Below are 20,131 nucleotides of genomic sequence, written 5' to 3'. Positions count from 1 at the left end.
GAAAGGGTAAGATGGTCATGCTGGAAGATGAAAGTGACGGGTCTGAAGCAAGGAGACAATGGCCAGAATCGCAGAGACCCGTTGGGGTGAGGCTTTCACCAAAACAGAAAATGGTACATGGGGCAAAGAAGGCGTGCTTAAGGGAGCAGGAGAAGATGAACAATTTGGGAAATATGGGTCTGATATCAGTACCCAATTCTAAAAAACACCCTATGACTAAGATAGACAATAAGAGAAGAGATGAGGGTATCATAGCAAGCCTAATGGCTGACATAGGGCCCACACGTGATTAAATGGTTGATAAACCACATGAAGAGGTTTGTAAATCAAGAGTACCCCACCAATTTCCTGAGCCCACTTTCATTACTTGGCCCACTGATACAAACCTTGAAAAGGTTATTGATAAAGTCTTAAGCCCGACCCAAAGCAAAAAAGGGCTTTCTCAGGTTGTTGTATCCCATGACAACATTGAGTTCTCCTCTAATGGGCAGGCTTTTTCTGGTGCAAAGAAAAAAAGGCTTGTGTTAATGTTATTCCTGTGATTACATCGGGAGAAGAAGTGCAGGACCTGGGTGATAAAACCCCTCAATCGCCGGTGACCCTGTTGCCCAGCCTGGAAGTTGAAACCTTCACGTCGGGTAGTTTCAGTCGCAATGGTGAATGCTCCAAGAGGAAGAGTAACTCTCGTGGCCGTGGAAGGGGATCAACTGGGAGTAAAAGAGGCACTAAACACGGGAGTAGAAGTGCTGGCAGTAGGCTGGTGGAAAAGGGGAAGACCATTAATGAAGGTACGAGTACTCAAAACTTGGAATGCAATTTAGTGAATGTGTCAATTTCTGAGGTGCAAAATGTTCTTTCGGGTGGGGAGGCTGCCCTTATCAAGCCCCCCCATCCCCATGAGGCTTCTATCGTAATACCCCGGCAACCTAAGCACTTAAGTCTTGGGTAAGGCGCTATAAACCGGATTGCATCTTTTTAATAGAAACGAAAGAAAATGAGGAGGAATTATATGGTGCCAGCCGTGGGTATTGGAGGAGGGTTTGCTCTATTGTGGAATGAAGGTGTGGATTTGGAATTGATAAAAGTTAGTAATGGAATTTTCCAAGAGCTAATTAAAGAGCCTTTACGGAAGGTTCATTGGATGTTGTTTACGGTGTATGGGAGACCCTATGAAACAGAAAAACAATTATTCTGGGAAGAGTTGGAAAAAAGGATTATTAAAGTTCGTGTTCCCTGGGTGGTGATTGGTGATCTTAATGTGATTGCGCATCCTTGGGAGAAGAGTGGTGGTAGAAGAGTAACTGCTCGGGACACTTGCATCCTTACAAACTTCTTGCAGAATACAGGGGGAGTTGATCTTGGATTTCATGGTTGGAAGTTTACATGGCAAAATAACAGATTTGTGGGTGGTTTGACTAGAGAGAGATTAGACCGTGCAGTGGTTTCGGGGGATTGGATCACATATTTTCCCGAGGCAAAAGTCACTAATGCTCCAATCTCCGTTTCGGATCATGGATATGTGCTTTTGGACAGTGTCGGGGGAAGGAAGAGGGGGTTTAAACCATTTCTGTTTTTTTGAAGCTTGGTCTCGGGACCAGTCGTGTGAGGATATTATAAAAGATGCATGGAGATTGAGGGGAGTTAGGGGTAAGAATGTATGTGGAAGATTGAATGATACGAGGATTGCCTTACAAAAATGGAAAAAAGATATTTTCGGGGAGTGCGATACGATGATTAAAGTTGTGGAGGAGAGACTAGGTTGGATTCAAGGCTAGATTTCGAATGCCTCTCTGTTACTTGAGGAATCGGGATTACAAGCCAAAATTTCTGAGCTTTGGATTCAAAAAGAGTCTATGTGGAGGCAAAGGTCTAGGGAGATTTGGTTGAAAGTTGGCGATCAAAACTCAAAGTTTTTCCATGCGTCTACAATAATTCGGAGGAGAAGGAATGAAATTTCTGCGGTGAAAAATAATAAGGGTGGTTGGGAAACGAGTGAGAGGCAGATTGGGAATGTGTTTAATGAGTTCTTTAGTGACCTCTACAATTCTCAAGGGACGAGTCTGGATGAAGATTTCTATGCTCTTCTCTCCCCAACCATCTCGGATTAGGAGAACAGAATGATGAAGAGTGTTCCTACGGCTGAGGAAATATGGAATGTGGTGGCTGGCATGCACCCTTTGAAGGCCCCGAGTCCTGACGGAATGCCCAATTTTTTCTATAGAAGATATTGGAATATAGTGGGGAGTGAAGTGATTGAAATGGTCCAAGATTTCTTCCATTCTGGGCAGCTGGAGAGACAGGTAAATTACACCTATATTTGCTTGATCCCGAAAGAGGAAAATGCGAGAACGGTGGATAAATTCAGACCCATAAGTCTTTGCAATTTTGCTTACAAAATTATCTCTAAGATATTTGCGACTAGACTGAGGGAGGTTATCAACAAGTTGATCTCCCCGTTCCAATCGGCTTTTGTTCCGGGAAGATGGATTGCGGAGTCCTCCATTCTCACTCAAGAATTGGTCCACACGATAAAGAGGAAGAAAGGAAAGGGTGGGCTTATGGCGATTAAGCTAGATATGCTCAAAGCGTATGATAGAATCGAATGGAACTTTCTTCATGAGGTGCTTAAAGGTCACGGCTTTGACCAGCAACTTTGTAATCTGATAATGGAATGTGTACAAACGGTCTCCTACTCTATGTTAATCAATGGAGTACCGCAAAAAAAATTCTTTCCAAAAAGGGGATTACGCCAGGGCGACCCGTTGTCTCCCTTTCTGTTCTTACTCTGCCATGATGTTCTATCCAAATTAATCACCAAGCAACAAGCAAGAGGCCGGTTTCATGGAATCTCAATCTCAAGGTCGGCCCCAGCAATATCTCACTTGATGTTCGCGGACGATACAATCCTGTTCACCCGTGCTAATGTGAGTATGGCGTCCAAAATTTTGGACTCTGTTCATAAGTATGAGCTATGGTCTGGTCAACAATGCAGCTTGGTGAAATCCAGTGTACTCTTCTCGAAGAATGTGGAAACCCCTTTGAAGACCAATATTCTGAATGTGCTGAAAGTTAAGGAGTGCGATGGTAATGAAAAGCATTTGGGGAACCCCTTTGTATTCAAAAGGAAGAAAAGAGATGAATATATGTTCTTGAAAGAAAAGGTGTTGAAGCGGATTGAAGGCTGGAAAACAAAGTTGTTATCGTTTGCGGGGCGTACCACCTTGGTTAAATCGGTAGCACTTTCGATTCCATTATACGCGATGTCAACAAACAGGCTGCCTTTATCTACATGCCGGGACCTTGACAAGGTTATTAGGAGATTTTGGTGGACGGGGGACTCGGAAAAGGAGCGATTCATGGCCCTTGTGGGGTGGGAAAAGCTCTGCTCGCCCATAATGCAAGGAGGTTTGGGGTTTAGGAAGATGGAGGATATGAATAAGGCACTACTTGCTAAATTGGCCTGGCAGATGGCTTCGAATTTTAATAGACCGTGGGTCAAATGTTCTCGGAGAAGTATTGCAAGAAGGATTCATTTTGGAGTATACAAGCCTGAGATAATGATTCCGCCTTTTGGAAAGGCATTCTCGCTTCTGCTGATATTATTCGTTAAGGAGCCATGACTCTAGTTGGTAGGGGGGACACGATCGAACATATGGAAGCAGCCATGGGTTCCATGGCTTGATTACTGTGACTTCCTCAACCTCATGAATCAAGTTAGGCCGAGATTTTCTAACCTTCGATCCATTGCAGATATTACTCTGGATAATGGTAATTGGAATATGACTCTTCTCAAGGAGATGTTTGGGGATTCGGTGGGTGACAGAATTGGTAGAATTGCTCGTTTACCGCTTGACAACAGGGACGTGGTGGTCTGGAAAGAGGCCAATGATGGAATGTTCACCGTAAAGAGAGGGTATGAAGCGTCTCAAGGTAATGGGCAGAGAGTTGAGAGTGAACTGTGGAAGAAAATTTGGAGCTCAAGGGTGCATTTTAGACACTCGATCATGTTATGGAGAGTGATTTCGGATTGTCTTCCAACTAGAGAAAGGTTAGTTTTCTTACAGGATAAAACTTGCTCTATGTGTGGGGAAGCAACCGAATCCAATACGCATATCTTTTGGGACTGTCCTTGTGCACAGGCACTCTGGTTTAGTAGCCCCTTCTCCATTCGGGGAGGGATTGGTTCAGATTGGGTAATAAAGGATAGATTAGAGTGGCTGCTGGACAGAACCCCGAGTGAGCATTCTGCTAGCTTTCTTTCATTCATGGGCTGTCTATTCAAAGGAATATGGAAGGCTAGAAATGAGCTTCTATTCAAATGAGGTGTGGTGAACATCCAGCAGCTTAGAAACTCCATTATGAGATGATACTCGGAGTCCTTATTATCAATGGAGACGGATGCGGCTTTAGATGCAACAATGCCTGGTGCTGTCAGTAGGCAAACAATCTGCAATAACGTGGAAGTGTTTTGTGTCTCCGATGCGTCGTGGAAGGAGGATAAGGCAGGCCTTGCGGTTGGTTTGTTGGATAGACAACGCAACAAAACGGAGTGGTTTGCAAAGCAGGTGGCGGCCTCATCTGCGGCTGAGGCTGAGTTATTAGCAATCCAATGGGCGATGCAGCTTGCGGTTCAGAGAGGATTTAAGATTTATGCTGGTGCTTCAGATGCAAAAGTTTTAATTGATGCTTTGAAGAAACGAAGATGTCCCCCTATTTGGCAATTGAAACCTCTGGCTACGGAGGTACTGAATCTTTGTAAGTTATTTGATGAATGTAATTTCTTTTTTATTTCTCGTAGAGACAATATTGCTTGTGATGATTTAGCAAAATGGGCTAGACGAAATAGCCAGATTAGTCAGTGTAATGGCTACATTTTCAGGGAGGGATCCCCTATTGTGATTACCAACTTTTTATTGCAATGAACTCCCTTTAGTTCTTTCAAAAAAAAAAAATAATAAATAAATAAAAAAAAATAGATAAAAAAATAAGAGAGATTTATGAAGTGAAGAAAGAACGATACTTTTATTATATAGCCATATTTAATATAGGCTAATTAGGATTTTTACCTTCCAAATTTTAACATGTACCAAATCATGCTCCTTGAACTTTTCTGGCTGTTAAAAATTTCCCCTGAACTATTGATGAGATTGTTAGATTTAAGGACTTTTGTTTAATTTCATTCAATTTTACTATTTCAGCACTTTGATATCTACCAAATCATGCCTCTCAAACTTTGATATATACTAAATCATGCCCCCTGAACTTTTATCCATGTTAGACTTTTTTTACTAAAATTAGTCAAAAGTTCTTAAATCCAACAATCTCAATAGTTTAGGGGGTATTTTTAACGACTTTAAAAGTTCAAAGAATATTATTTAGTGCATGTCAATTTTCGAGAAGTAAAATTCCTAATTAACCTTTAATATAATATAAATATAAAAGTATATTCAGCCCATTTTGAGCGATCAAGAACTTAATTATATTAAAATTATTATTATTATATAATTTTTTTAACGTAGTTTATTCACAATTTGATTAGAGAATCCATTAGAAAGAGATCCTATAAGCTATAATATGCCTTGGTAGTGGAAACTACAACCTATTACAAAATCTTAGAATGTGTCCATGAAATATTTCGACTTTACATGTTTGAAAAGCTAAGCAAATATATGTACATATCCTTTAAGATATCCTCGGCCACTCACTTACTAAAGATATATACATTAAAATAAGCTTTCATTACAGCAATAATAAGAGCATGACATTACTTTTTTGAGTCTTTATTCTTGTGGTTCTTATAAGAGATGATTTGGTTCACAACTTCACATGTTTAATTTTGTATAAATTAAAGTGTTAATAGTTTATCAATACATATAGTTAGTGGCGCCTATTAAAATCCAGCTCTCTATGTTCCACCTAAGCCTTGAGTTTTTATAAATTTATAATTATTATGATTATTATTTAGACGAAATATAAATGAATATTAAAATAACTTTACTATAAAAAAGAATAGTTAAGATTGAGTCGATCTTTGAGTACAAATCACAATTGATTCAAGAATTGGTATCAATATAATTTTGCTGAGATATTGGGATAACATACTTTATTACCACTAAACTCGTCAATTTTTATTATTATTATTCTCAATTTTTAGGGCATGGTCTTGATTCATGTTAATTTTGAATTAGTTTATCTTTTTGTCCCATTAAATGTTTGGAGGGACAAAACAAATGTCCATGCTTACAAATTTTTAATGAGGAACGTAGATAAGGTTTCTTGTTTTTTTTTTTCTATTTTTTTTTTTGGTAGGAATGTAGATAAGGTTAACACTTGTTAATTATTTACCAAAAATATGTTACTACAAATATGTTGCTTTACACCCAACAATAAAGAGAAAAAGAGCTAGAAAAATAAACGTTTCTTTATCGCTTTTCAGTTCTGATGTACACATCATTACTTTCTTTTATTATTATAAAAATTTCTCCATACAACTTTAGAATTAATTGATCAGTTGGTTTGTTATTATTTATTGATAATAATTAAATGCGTGAGATGGCAGTGTTTTATTAGTGTGTTGATTAAAATTTATCAACGTGTTTTATTATGTTTTATAGTGTATTAATACGGAAAATTATAGCAAATATTTATATTATATTATTTTTTGTTATATATAAAAATCAATAATTTCTTTTCATATTATTTTTAGAATTTAGAATAAATTACTTAAAGATTATAGATTATGATATATTTATATTAATTATATTTATTTTAAAATTATGTAGATTTTTTTAATTTTGTATGGATTGTTGTGGGTTGTTGGCTAGTATATAAATTTTATTGTATAATTCTGTTTTGTTGTATGGTATATTATTATTTTTATATTATATATTTTTTTTTATTTTACTATGCATAATAATGGTATATAATTTTGTTAGTATAATATAAATATTTTAATGTTATATCATTTTATTGGCATGGTATATATATTTAAATAATATTTGTATATATTTTAATTGAATGATATAAAATTTATTTTAAATAATATTTAATTAGTTTCTATTTTTTTATATACAATGATGGTATATAATTTGGTTAATATAGTTTATATATTAATAATATATATTTTATTATTATTATTAATGGTTAGTATATATATTTTGGTGAATGATATATGTATTTTTTGTTATATATAGTATATACTTTTTTAAAAATGATATTTAAAAAAAAAATTTAAATTTTTTGTTGACGTGACATAAATATTTTTTAGTACGGTATATATTTTTATTTTTATTTTTATTTATTATTATATATATATATATTTCTATTTCTATTGTAAGGTAGTTTATTTAGAACCTCACTTTGAGGTGTGATCTCTCTATATAATTTGAGATGTTGGATTGAATTTTAAAATGCAAAAGTAGTTAAATCCTATATATGAATGATAATTGGTATAGGGGTAGAGTTTTTTATAAAATGGGTAACGGAATGATTCGTTTGGACTATTGTACTTAATTTAATTTAAGGGATAATTTCAATAAATACACAAAAACAACAAAAAAATTACAAAAATATGATTTTACAGAATTTTAAATATTTTTACGAATTTTTTGATTTTATTTACAGAAAATACGTTCTTTTTATATAGTTTTCTTGTTATTTTCGTGTTGTTTTTACTGGAAACCGTAAAAATGTAAAAAAAAAAAAAAAAAAAATCATTAAACGTAAAAATGTAATTTTTTTTACAAAAAATAGTGCCTTATATAATTATCCCTTAATTTAAATATAATTTTATTAAAAACATTATTGTAAGTAAACAAATTGTATTCATATCTATTTTTATTTTATTTTTTTAAATTTTACATAGATTATATAAAATAGACCAACTCAAAGATATGAGTAGTGTAGAATGGTGAGTGATTATTATTTTTTTTTTTTTACTTTTTTTATATGTCAATTTAATATGTTTTTAATCTTTATATATATAATGGATAATTATATATAATTTTGTAAATATTATGGTGAGAATCTTTAAATATCTTAAACGTATTTATTTATTATTATTTGTAGTTAATTATTTATCTATTTTTTATTTGAGTTTTTTTTCTTATAGTTCAAAAAGGTAATACTGGTCTAATAAATTTTTATCCAAACCCAAAAAAAAAAAAAATAACAAGAATACCCCTTATTCTTCCCTTGCAGCCGCACATTCCTCGCACTAGAGAAATGAATCCAACCTGTGATCGAAGGAGCTTAACAAAGATGAATCAACGCCGATAGATGAAGAAATACCATTAATTTCGATAAAATTACATGAGAAGGAGAAAATTATCAAACTCAAAATCAATCATTACCGATTGATGAAGGATTCTACAAAAAAAAAAAAAAAAAAAAAAAAAAAAAAAGCTAGTTTGGAATATACAAATTCATAATATGTAGACCTATAAGAAATAGATCTAGAGTTTATATATAATTGAAAAAAAAAATATGTATCACTACAATAGTTAATATTCTAATTGTTGCATCAACATTGTTTTTCAGAATTTCAATCTCGATCAGATAATTTATTCAAATCCGAAAAATAAATTAAATTCGCATTTATTTCGCATCATGGATATGGCCACGTTTTTTTTTTTTTGGAATTTTTGTTTTTATGTTGTTGCATGATAGTTGGCTGTCAATTTTATTGACGCTTCGATAATTGATGAATTAATAATTACACACTGATCATGCTACACTATTTTTAGTCTTATTTGCTGGTATTTCATGAAGACAATCCAATATAAAGCTCTCATAACAATAATTTTAATATGGTAAGATTGTTAATATTTTAATATTGATGGAGTTGACGTTGATTTATATGGTTCTTACAATTGTTTCTTTCTAAAGTATTCTCAAACTACAAGTCGTTGTTCATCAGTCTAATAATATTTTGTTAAATTTTTTTTTAACAATATCCAAGCACATTATTCAAATATAATTGTGACTATGCTATTTATGCGTTGTCCAATAATGGTGTTACTAAAATCTTATTATGTATAAAATTAGGGATTAAAATTAGAGTTGAAGTGTAGAGGAATAATATTGGTAAAATAAAAGAGTGTTTCAATTTATATGGGTTAATTGTTCATATCTAATGTATGTCATATATTGTAAGACGATTTTTTTTATATATATATTAAAATCTTAATAACATAATGAGAATTAGTAATGCTAATAGTTTCTAATCATTGGAAAAAAAAATATAATATTATTAATCAAAAATACAAAAATTATAAACTTGTTTTAAATATTTTCTTCATGTAATATATATATATAATTATCCTATTTTTTGTTATATGACGATTATTAATTTTATTTTATTTTTGTTGTCTGATTAAGAAAAAAAACAAAACAAAATAAAATAAAACCAACAAATATAATAAATACAAAATATTTGATGATTAAAACTTTAATATTTTTTGTAAAGATATAATTTTAAAATTGATTTATAGGATGTTGCTGAAGCGCGACTTAATTATATATTAATTTAAAATTTTAAAATTCGATATTTGATTACTTAAATAAATGTAAAATGTCTCATATTTATGTTGGGCAGTACTAGCTTTCTTTAAGCATTTAGCAAGTACGGATTATATTATTTTGATTCAGTTTATATCCCATGTGTATACAGCAAAATCAAAGGCACTTATTTTATTTAGATTATCTTTTAAGAGAATCTAAGAGACTCTTTTATTAATATCAATCAAATCCCTCCACAACCCCCACTCAATCTTACATTGATTCACTTCTTATTCAACATAACATTATAAAAATGCAACTAAGATAAAGCCTAGGGAAATAGAAGGGATATCCACTTGGATTGCTTTGTTATAATATAATCCTTCAAATATGTCATATCCACTAGCTAAAAAGTAATGCTATACACTATATATACCTCTAAACCCAATACTACTCAACATCAAAAACCAAAACCACTTCTCATTCTCTCAGGCTCAAACTCCCTTGCATTTAGAAAGAAAGAAAAACATAATGGGCATTCCACAAATTAACTCTTCCCTTAGTCTAGAGCTGAAAATTGTAGAAGCAAAAAGTGTAGAATCAAAACCAAGAGGTGACCTGTTTGTGAGATGTTATCTTCCAGTTGGAAGCAACAAAAGAAAAGTTGGGATCGACACTAAAGAAATCCCCACCAAAAAGGACCACGTTTGGAATGAAACTTTCTCTTTAGAGTGCTCTGGGATTGAGGACAACAAAGTGGACATCACCAAATTGATAAAGCAAGAGAAGTTGGTTTTGGAGCTGAGGTGGAGAAACAGAGTGCCAATTCTTGGGAGAAGTGGTTCAAAACTGTTGGGCAGTGCTGAGATCAGGGGCGGACCCACATTGTAGCGAGGGGGGGCAGTCGCCCCCCCTGAAAAAAAAAATCGAGAAAAAAATGTATATGCATTTTAATTAGTTACAACATATATTTGTATTAAAAGATGATATTTATAGACATAATAGTAACCTTGGTGTAATGGTTAAGGTAGTTGGTAAATAGGTTAGAGGGTAAAGGTTCAAATCCCACTAACTACACTTTATATTTTCTTTTTAAATTTATTTACGCCCCCCCTCACTTTAAATTCTGGGTCCGCCACTGGCTGAGATTGCATGGAAAGATGTTAGTGAGTCACCAAACATGGTGTTAGACAAGTGGGTGACCATGGCTCATTCAAGTGGTGAGCTTAAACCAGCTAAACTTAAAGTGAAGATCAGTGTGAAGGTTTTGAGTGAAGAACATATATTTGAGAATAAGAACAGCTCAGTCTCAGAGGAGTGTGGGTGTAAGGACAGTCATAATCATAATCATGCTTTATACGCATGTGATGAATACTATGATGTTCTTGCTCTAACTGCTGCTTTAGGCGCTCTTTAATTTGCCACAAAATTCTATATTAACCTTCTTTCTTATTAGGTTTACAAAATTCATTTTCTAATTTGGGTTTTAGTTGGATCATGGAGCTAACAATTCTTGTTGTTTGGAATACAATATTTGTACTTAATATAAGTTCTTATTTATTCAATATATACTTTAGATTTCCATTTATGATGCTGATCTTTTATTATTATTTTTTTTTGGTCCTGTTATTTCTCTCACAAATCTTTGGAGTACTCTTAACTGGTACCTCAAACATGTGTTGATAATATAATTATAACATTTTTTTTTAACAAAATATAATAAAATAAGGAGGTTTTTTCATTTTTACACTTCAAAACAACTGAAACCCACAACCATTAAATGATAAAAACAAATAATGAGGAAACTACTTATTAAATTTGGATTTATTTTAGAAATAGTGGAAACTCTACCAATTTGGTATGGATTGTTGTTTCCATTATTTGCAAGTGGTATGTATGTATAAATTTATTGAAGCTCTTATATTTGTTATTCAATTGTGGAGTTTGCATTTTGTTTATATTAGGAATACAATTTTTATTTAACAAAAATTAAAATTATTTATACTAGCTAAATTATAAATTGGATTTTTTTCAATTTTTTTTTAAGTCTAGAGTAGACTTCGATTTTATCAAAAACCTTGTGTTTTGATGGGAGATTAATGCTATTCTTCATCTGAGTGAAAGAATAAGGGCTGGTAAAAAGGCTAATAATTTTAGGTCATTGAAGAATTGTGTTGAGGATTGTGGTTTGTTAGATGTTAAAAGTTTTGGGTGTTTTTACACTTGGACTAACAAACAAGATAGCTCGTGTTTTTGCAAAGTTGGATTGGTTCTGGAAAATCAAAAGTGGTTAGATTGCTATCCTTCTGCTGCTTTTCACTTCTTCATTGAAGGGGATTTCGATCATTATTTGGTGTTGCTTACTGCCTACCCTGTCAACAATGAGGGGGCAAACCTTTCTGCTTAATATGTGGCAGGCTCACCCAAATTTTAAAGCAAAAGTTCAAGAGAGCTGGAAGGAACCTATCAAAAAAAAAAAAAAAAACAACAACAACAACAACAAAAGGCTTAAACCAGTTTTGAAAGAACTTAACAAATCTGGTTTTGGAGATGTTGATATCAAGAACAATGTATGTTGGAGCAACCTTCGTGAGATTCAAGAAGATGTGCATAATTACCCATTGAACCTTGCTCTAATAGAAAAAGAAACTGAGGCTAGGAAGCACTATATGCAGGCTCATAAACTTTATCAATCCTTCTTAAAGCAAAAAAAAAAAAAAAAAAAAAATTGATTCGCTTAAAGATGGTGGTATGAATTCTAAACTTCTTCATAGAAGTTTAAGAATAAGAAGATCCTAAAACACTATTTTTTTCCATAACTAATGAATAAGGAGCATGGGTAGATGAGCCAACGACTGTTAAAGAGGCCTTTATTTCTTTTTATCAAAATTTGTTTGGTGTAATAGAATGAAGCATAGGAGGAAGGTTCTGAATTCTGCTATTAAGGAGGGTCCTGTTGTACCTCCCTCTCAAGCTTCATTTCTCAATTGGCCTTATTCTAAGGAAGAAATCAAGAATGCTCTTTTTTCAATTTTGGAGGATAAAGCCAGGTCCTGATGGCTTAAGTAGTGGTTTCTTTCAAAAAAAATTGAAAGTTGGTTTAAATTGATTTTTCAGAAGCGGTCTAATTAGTTCTTCACTTGAGTGAGCTTTTGAAGGTAGAAAATGCTACAACTATTATCCTTATACCTAAAAGCAAATGTCTAATCATATGAATGATGATTGACCCATCTCTTCCTACAACGTGGTCTATAAAACTATAACTAAAGCTATTTGCAATAGGTTAAGGTATATTCTTCCTCACATTATTGCCAAAAATTAAGGTGATTTTGTGCATGGTAGGTTTATTGCTCATAATATCATAGTGGGCCAAGACATTGTGAGACATTGTTGAAGGAAGCATACCTCTCCATCTTGTATGGTAAATATGGACTTAAAAGAAGCTTATTATACTCTTGATTGGAGATTTATAGAAGAGTTGCTCACCACTCTTCAGTTTCCCCAAAAGTTCATTAAATTGGTTATGGTTTGCATTTATACTCTTAAATTGTTCATTCTTTTCAATGGTTTCATGAATGGCTATTTTGCTTCCAAGAGAGGTCTTCGCCAAGGAAATTCTATGTCAACTCTTCTCTTTGTTATAGGCTTGGAATACCTTTGAAGATTGTTGGCAAAGATTTTCAATCGTCTAGATTTCAGCTATCACCCTCAATGCAAAGATCTAAAACTTACTCGTCTTTGCTTTGCTGATGACAAACTTGGATATTCAATATATACTGAGCTTCGGGTTTTATAGTATGGCTATTTTTGCAAAAAATCTTTCAAAAGCTGATTGTGCTAGTATTCTTGAGAAAATAGTTGCGCGAATCAAAATTTAGAGTTCAAAAAATATGTCTTAAGCAGGTAGGTGTGTACTTATAAATTTGGTACTCATCTTAATTCATATTTATTGGGCTCAAATTTCTATTCTCCCAAGTCTATTTTAACTACACATTTGTAGAGCTTTTTGTGGAAAAGTAGCTATGATTATTTGGCCCCGAGTTGTATTTCGTGGGAACATGTGTACCAATGCAAGGCAGCAGGTGGAATGGATTTTTATTGCATTAAAAATGGAATCGAGCTGCTATAGGCAGATATGTTTGGAACATGGCCTTGAAAAAATACAACCTTTGGGTTCGTTGGCTGCACTCAGTGTATATAAAGAATGATGATTGGTGGGATCATGAGGTCCCATAAAGAAGTAGTTGGTATTAGAAACAAGTGGTGAGGGTAAAAAACTTGATTCAAGATAGAATTGATATTGCTGATTTTATGCACTAGAATTTTTCTATTGGAAAGCTTTACCCCAAAAGCTCTATCAAAATAGCCACGAAAAGAAGTGGAACAGATTGGAGTAGAATGAGTACTCCAAAGCATAGAATGATAGCTTGGCTTGCTATGTGGGAAAGACTTCCAACTAGAGACCGGTTATTGAAATTTGGTTGTATCAAAGAGAACTACTACATGATTTGTTATAGTGAAACTGAATCTCATGAGCATCTCTTCTTCAAGTGCAATTACAGCCAGAGAATAGTGAAGTTGTTGATGCATGGGTTGGTATTGGCTACAGGAATTAAAAGTCTTTTAAAGTGGATCAAAAGGTGTCAAGAGTGAAAATTCAAACGGGAAGGTGTATATTTCAATTCTTAATGTTGTTGTATACAATATTAGGATAGCTAGAAAAGATATTCTTTGGAACCAAAAAGTTCCGCTTGATAGGAAAATTGTTGTAGATGTAAAGAATACAATTTGTTTTAAATTTTCTCATTTTAGACATGAGAAAGTGAGTACTATAGAATAATTTTGGTTTGATACACTTGGAGAAAGTGAGTACTATAGATTAATTTTGGTTTGATACACTTGGAGAAAGTGTAAACTGTAATGTGGTTGTAATTGATTTGTTTGGAGCAATATAATTCATATCATTTAAAAAAAATTACTTAGATTTTTTTTTTTTTTTAAAAAAAAATAAATAACTACTACTTAGGCAAGAGCTTATAGATTAGAGGATTTTTTTAAAAGAAAAAAAGTATAACTAATTAATAAAATAAGACTAATTTTTTTTTTTTTTTTGACATGAAATAGATATGACTAATTTAATCAAATAGTCAATGGAAAAAAAAGTAAATTTTGGGACAAATTAAAATAGTAAAAAAAATATTTATTTTTAGTGTATATGTAATGTCTTACTATACTTTAAATAATGTGGGATTATTACAAAAAAAAATAAATAAATAAACTTAGTTGAATAATATATTAAAGAAAACTTTATAGAATGCTGCCAACACCTCTTATGTGCTTTTATATATAGATATAATTTTTTTTATTAAAAAGAAAATACATCAAAGCCCTTAAAAAATAATGAGAAAGAAGGGTATACTTGTAAAACAAGCATGATGCTAACAAGATTGTTATTATGTATTTGAAATAGAATAATTATTATTTTTACTTCCTGAATTTATGACACTACCTGATCCTATCTCCCAAAATAACAGTTTGTTAAAAATTTCTCATAAAATATAATAATTATATAATTATATCCCTTCTGCTAAGTTATGTTTCTTTTACTGTTAAAAAATAATATATTTACTCCTTGAACTTTGAGGAATATAAAATTTTGTCCCCTTTTATTGAAAAAAAAAATAATTTTAAAAATTATGAAGTTCTATTCATTCTGAAAAAAATAATAAAAATATTAAATTAATTAAAAAAAAACATTATATTTACCTAAAAAAACCTAAACTTTTCTTAAAAAAAATATTTTCAAATTTTATTTTATTTATAAACATGTATCTTAAAAAATCAAACTAAAATTATTGAAAATCTAATAAGTAATTCAAACAAATTATGATTTTTTGAAGAAAAAATCATACTTATTTATATATATAAATTCACATCTTAAAAAATTAAAAAAATAATAATAATAATAATAATATATAATTATTTTGAAAAAATTTATAAATTAAACTAAAAAAATATTATGTTTACTTAAACAAATATACTTCCAAAAAATAAACTCACACTTGTTCGCAGAAAGTTTAGTTTTTACCAAATTAAATTTTTAATACATTTTTTATATTCAAATAGGTTTCTTTATAAAAAAATAAATAATTTTTTAAAGTAATTTTTTTATTTTTACACTTTAAAACAGTATTATTTTTTTTTTTTTACATTTTTACGAAATTATTCTGTAGAGAAACTTTTATAGCAACTAATGGAGCAACATAAATCGCAACCAAAATCCGTGTAGCAACATACATAGAAACCACTAGATAAACCACTAGAACAACCGAAATAGTAAATTTGAAAAAAAAAACAATTAAAAAAAATAGTATATAAGGTAATTCTGTTATAAATAGTATTAATTGTGTGGATGTCCAAATCTTTTATTTATTACCATTAATGTAATCAAATTCCCTTTTTCTTAGTTTCCCTTTCTCTTAGTTTCTTAATATTTGACTCTTTTATGTGTATAAATAGGAGATCACCTATTAGAATAAAACACTCAGAAAATTCTCATCTCTTCTCTATTTTCTTTCTCTAAATTATAATATTACATAATACTAATATTTCATAATACGTTATCAGCACGAGCCTCTAACCAAGGTATGACAATGTTTTTGTTATGTGATCTCGAATTTCTTCAAAGTCATGATACACTAAATATATATATATATATACTCATCTGACTGAAACACATTCGAGTTAGCCATTTTTTTTAATGAATTAATATTTATACAATATATGTCTATGCTTATATATATCTATATAGATGCTTATATATTATATATGTGTGTTGATTTGTTTATCATATTATTTTGTTTAATCTTATTCTATATTGTACTATATTTTGTTGTATTTTTTTTCAAAGTTTATGTATATGTCTAATAATTTACACTTTATATTGATATAGTTTTATCCATGGCAAACCTTGCAAAACTTGATTTTGTGGCACTTGATATTTCTGGAAAAAAACTATTTGTCATGGATTCTTGATGCTAAAATCCATTTAGATGCTATGGGTCTTGGAGACACCATCAAAGATCAAAATACTGAAACAAAACAAAATAAGGCCAAGGCTATGATTTTCCTTCGCCATCATCTCCATGAGGGGTTAAAATCTGAATATTTAACCGTAAAAGATCCTCTTGTGCTTTGGCAAAATTTGAAAGAAAGATATGACCATCAAAAAACTGTCATATTGCCAAAGGCTAAGAATGATTGATTGCACCTGAGGTTGCAAGATTTTAAATCAGTAAGTGATTATAACTCTGCAATGTTTAATATCACTTCTAAATTAATGTTGTGTGGAGAAAAAGTTACTGACTATGAAATGTTAGAAAAAACATATACTACTTTTCATGCCTCTAATGTGCTCCTGCAACAGCAATATAGAGAGCGAAATTTTAAAAAATATTCAGAATTGATTTCATGTCTTCTAGTAGCTGAGCAGAATAATGAACTTTTGATGAAAAATCATGAATCTCGCCCAACTGGGTCTGCTCCATTCCCTGAAGTGAATGCTACAATTGCTGACAATCATAATCATAGTCGTAGTCGTGATCATAATCGAAGTAATAGACGTGGTCGTGACCATAATCAAAGTCGCGGTCGTGGTCGCGATCGCGGTCGAAGCAATGTTTGGCATCGTAATGGTCAAAATAAAAATTCATATACTCCAATGAAAAGCACAACTACTGAGAACAAGGGAAAAGGTCCTCAAAATAATAATCATAGAAATTCTGAAAATTTATGTTCCAGATGTGGAATAAAAGGACACTGGGCACGTGCCTGTCGTACGGCAAAACACCTTGTTGATCTTTATCAAGCATCTGTGAAAGGAAAGGAGAAAATAGAAGCAAATTTTGCCTATCAAGATGATGGTTTTCTCAAAGAGCCTTTGGATATTACGCACTTAGATGTTGCAGATTTTTTTAATGAAGATCTCATTAATAACAACATGAATATCGATAATGGAGATGAGAATGTCCACAAGTAGTCACTTTTCTTTGTTATGTTTTTTTTTATTATTATCATTTATTTACTTTAAGGTGTTTATTTTATTTGGCATATTTATGTAATGAACTTTTATTATTTAAGCATTTATATTTTGAACTTATTATGTTTTTTTGTTAATGAAGTAATGGACATTTTTCATTCTATACATGATTCTACAAATAATGGTGATGATATGTGTTTGGTGGATAGCGCAACCACTCGTACAATACTCAGAAGTGATAAATATTTTTCAAATTTATCAAGAATGAAGGTAAATGTTAATACAATATCAGGCACTGCAAATTTAATTGAAGGCTCCGGAAGAGCCATTATATTGATGCCTAGAGGAACAAAAATTATTATAGATGATGCCTTATTATCCACCAAATCAAAAAGGAATCTGTTGAGTTTCAAAAATATACGTCGTAATGGATATCATATTGAGACAATAGATGAAAATAATTTTGAATATCTTTGCGTTACATGTAAAGCCCGCTTAGTTTAATTTGGAAATTAGCAGCTAATTATGATTAATTATGGAAATTATTTATAGCTATTTAAATAATTTATTATACTGTTATTTATTGAATTCAGAAATGCATTGCTATGTCATTCAGTAGTTTTCATATTTTGCATTTCCGGTGTCCGGTATTTTGGAACTCGGTGTTTGGCTCAGTAGAAATCACAACTTAGCATGTTAGTAGTTTGGGACGGGTTATTAGACATTGGGAATGTCGGGAATGGCCGGGACTTTAGAATTTCCCAAAAATACCCCTTTAGTGTGTTTTATGTGGTTTTAGTGTGGATGGGCAAAATGGTCTTTTTGCCCCATTAGTATTTTGTCTTTTAGTGAATTTATTAAATGGAAAATAAATGTTATTTGACTCTTAGTGTTGCTGAAATTGTTAAGTTAACTCCTTATTTTTATTTTACAAAAACTCCATTATTTCAAAGTTAGAAAAAATATTCAAAAGAAAAGCAATTTTTCCTCTCAAGCTCTCTCTCTTTTCGGCCACTTGAGGCAGCAACTAGGTAGTGTTTTCTCTCCATTTTCAAGTGATTTTTCAGCAAGATTAAGTGATTTTAGTAGAGGTATTTCTTTGTTCAATCTCTTACTTTGTTTCCTTGAAAATTTTGATGAAAAGATGAATATTGCATGATGATTTTTGGTGATGTTGCTGCTGTTTATTTTTGTTGTTATTTCCTTGTTTAAAATGTTGAATTAAGTAGGTTTAATTAGATTGAATTGCATGCTTGAGTTCCTTGTTCTAGTTGGATAGATTTTTATGTAAAAAGCTTGGGTTTTCAAAGAAAAAAGGAGGTTTTGGTGGCTGTTATGTTTGCATGAGTTTGATTCTAGTTTCTGAGGTTGTAATTAGCTTGATTATGAGTTTGAAGCATAGTTTGAATGCATGTTAGGTGATTTTACTCAAGTTTGAGTTTAGAACTCAAAGCTTGAGCTTTAATGGTGTTTTTCGTATCTGTGATTTCTGGGTTGTTTTGATGCCTTAGAAATGTTGTAGGGAAGGTATAGAACAGGTCTAAAAGGTTTGAATCAATTTAGGGTTGATTTGTGCAAGTTATGAAATTTTGGGTTTGCTGCCTGCGAGGAACCGGAATTCCGGTTGTGCATCCGGAATTCCGGATGAGGGTTCTGAATTTTCCAGAACCGGAATTTCGGTTGGGCAACCGGTCTACCGGTTGGGGAAAATTCAAGGACCCGTGTTTTCCTCGTTTTTATGTTTTAGGGGGTATTGCCATGCTTTTTATCGATAGGGAAACTTTTAGTTCCTAGTTTAAGTCCACGGGAAGTGATTTAGCGTGTCACTTATAGCGTTGTGATTTTTATGGTTTAGGAGCCTGTAATCCGCCGCTCAGCTAAAGTTCCAGTCGGGTTGGCCGGCACACCCGAATTCGGAATCCGAGTAAGATTAGTATAACAGTATGCATATGTAGATTACATGTTTAGCGTGCATGTAGGAAGCCTATTAGATTACATTAGTTATGTATGTTGGCTTCGAACCATCCAACCCCGTCACGTCGGTACGGTGGAGTATGACCGACGGCGGAGTATGACCGGTTCGACCGATCAGGCTTACACTTGGTTTGTGGTTCCGTACTATTGACGTATCCCGCGGTACAGGCTGGAGTATGACCAGCAGCCGGAGTATGACCGGTTCGACCGATCAGGAGGATATAGTAACACGTCGGTACAGGCTGGAGTATGACCAGCAGCCGGAGTATGACCGGTTCGACCGATCAGGCTTTTACGTGTCAATAGTACCGTTCCTATGAACGTTCAGAACTCAGTACCATGTTGGACATGGCAGTAGTGGCTCAGTACCGTGTTCGACACGGCAGTAGCGGGACTCAGTATCGTGTTGGACACGGCAGTTAGGGTTATGATCAGGGGTACGGGCGTCTGATCATAACCTGGATTATGTATGAGTATTATTATGCTTTTCTTACTGAGTCTGTCGACTCACAGTTCTACGTTTATGTGTAGGTAAAGGCAAGGCTAAAGCTGATGGACCGTGAGCAAGCTTGTGAAGATTGTACATGTCGGGGCGGTTAGGCCTGGAGCGTACGATCATCG

The 20,131-nt window shown here is 32.5% G+C and overlaps 2 protein-coding genes across 2 annotated transcripts; both read left to right on the top strand.

The window, feature by feature from the left end:
- The first annotated feature begins 994 nt into the window (after positions 1 to 994).
- LOC133037059 (uncharacterized) lies at positions 995 to 1,579 on the top strand. Its single transcript, XM_061113868.1, has one exon. It carries the CDS (start codon positions 995 to 997, stop codon positions 1,577 to 1,579), a length of 585 nt encoding a protein of 194 aa, XP_060969851.1.
- Positions 1,580 to 10,029: 8,450 nt separating this feature from the next.
- Positions 10,030 to 10,389, top strand: LOC133037057 (uncharacterized). Its single transcript, XM_061113867.1, has one exon. The coding sequence runs from the start codon at positions 10,030 to 10,032 to the stop codon at positions 10,387 to 10,389; it is 360 nt and encodes a 119-aa protein (XP_060969850.1).
- The last annotated feature ends 9,742 nt before the right edge of the window (positions 10,390 to 20,131 follow it).

This window comes from Cannabis sativa, chromosome 4, assembly GCF_029168945.1.
Source record: "Cannabis sativa cultivar Pink pepper isolate KNU-18-1 chromosome 4, ASM2916894v1, whole genome shotgun sequence".
Taxonomy (NCBI): domain Eukaryota; kingdom Viridiplantae; phylum Streptophyta; class Magnoliopsida; order Rosales; family Cannabaceae; genus Cannabis; species Cannabis sativa.
This window is presented reverse-complemented; position numbering and strand designations above follow the sequence as displayed.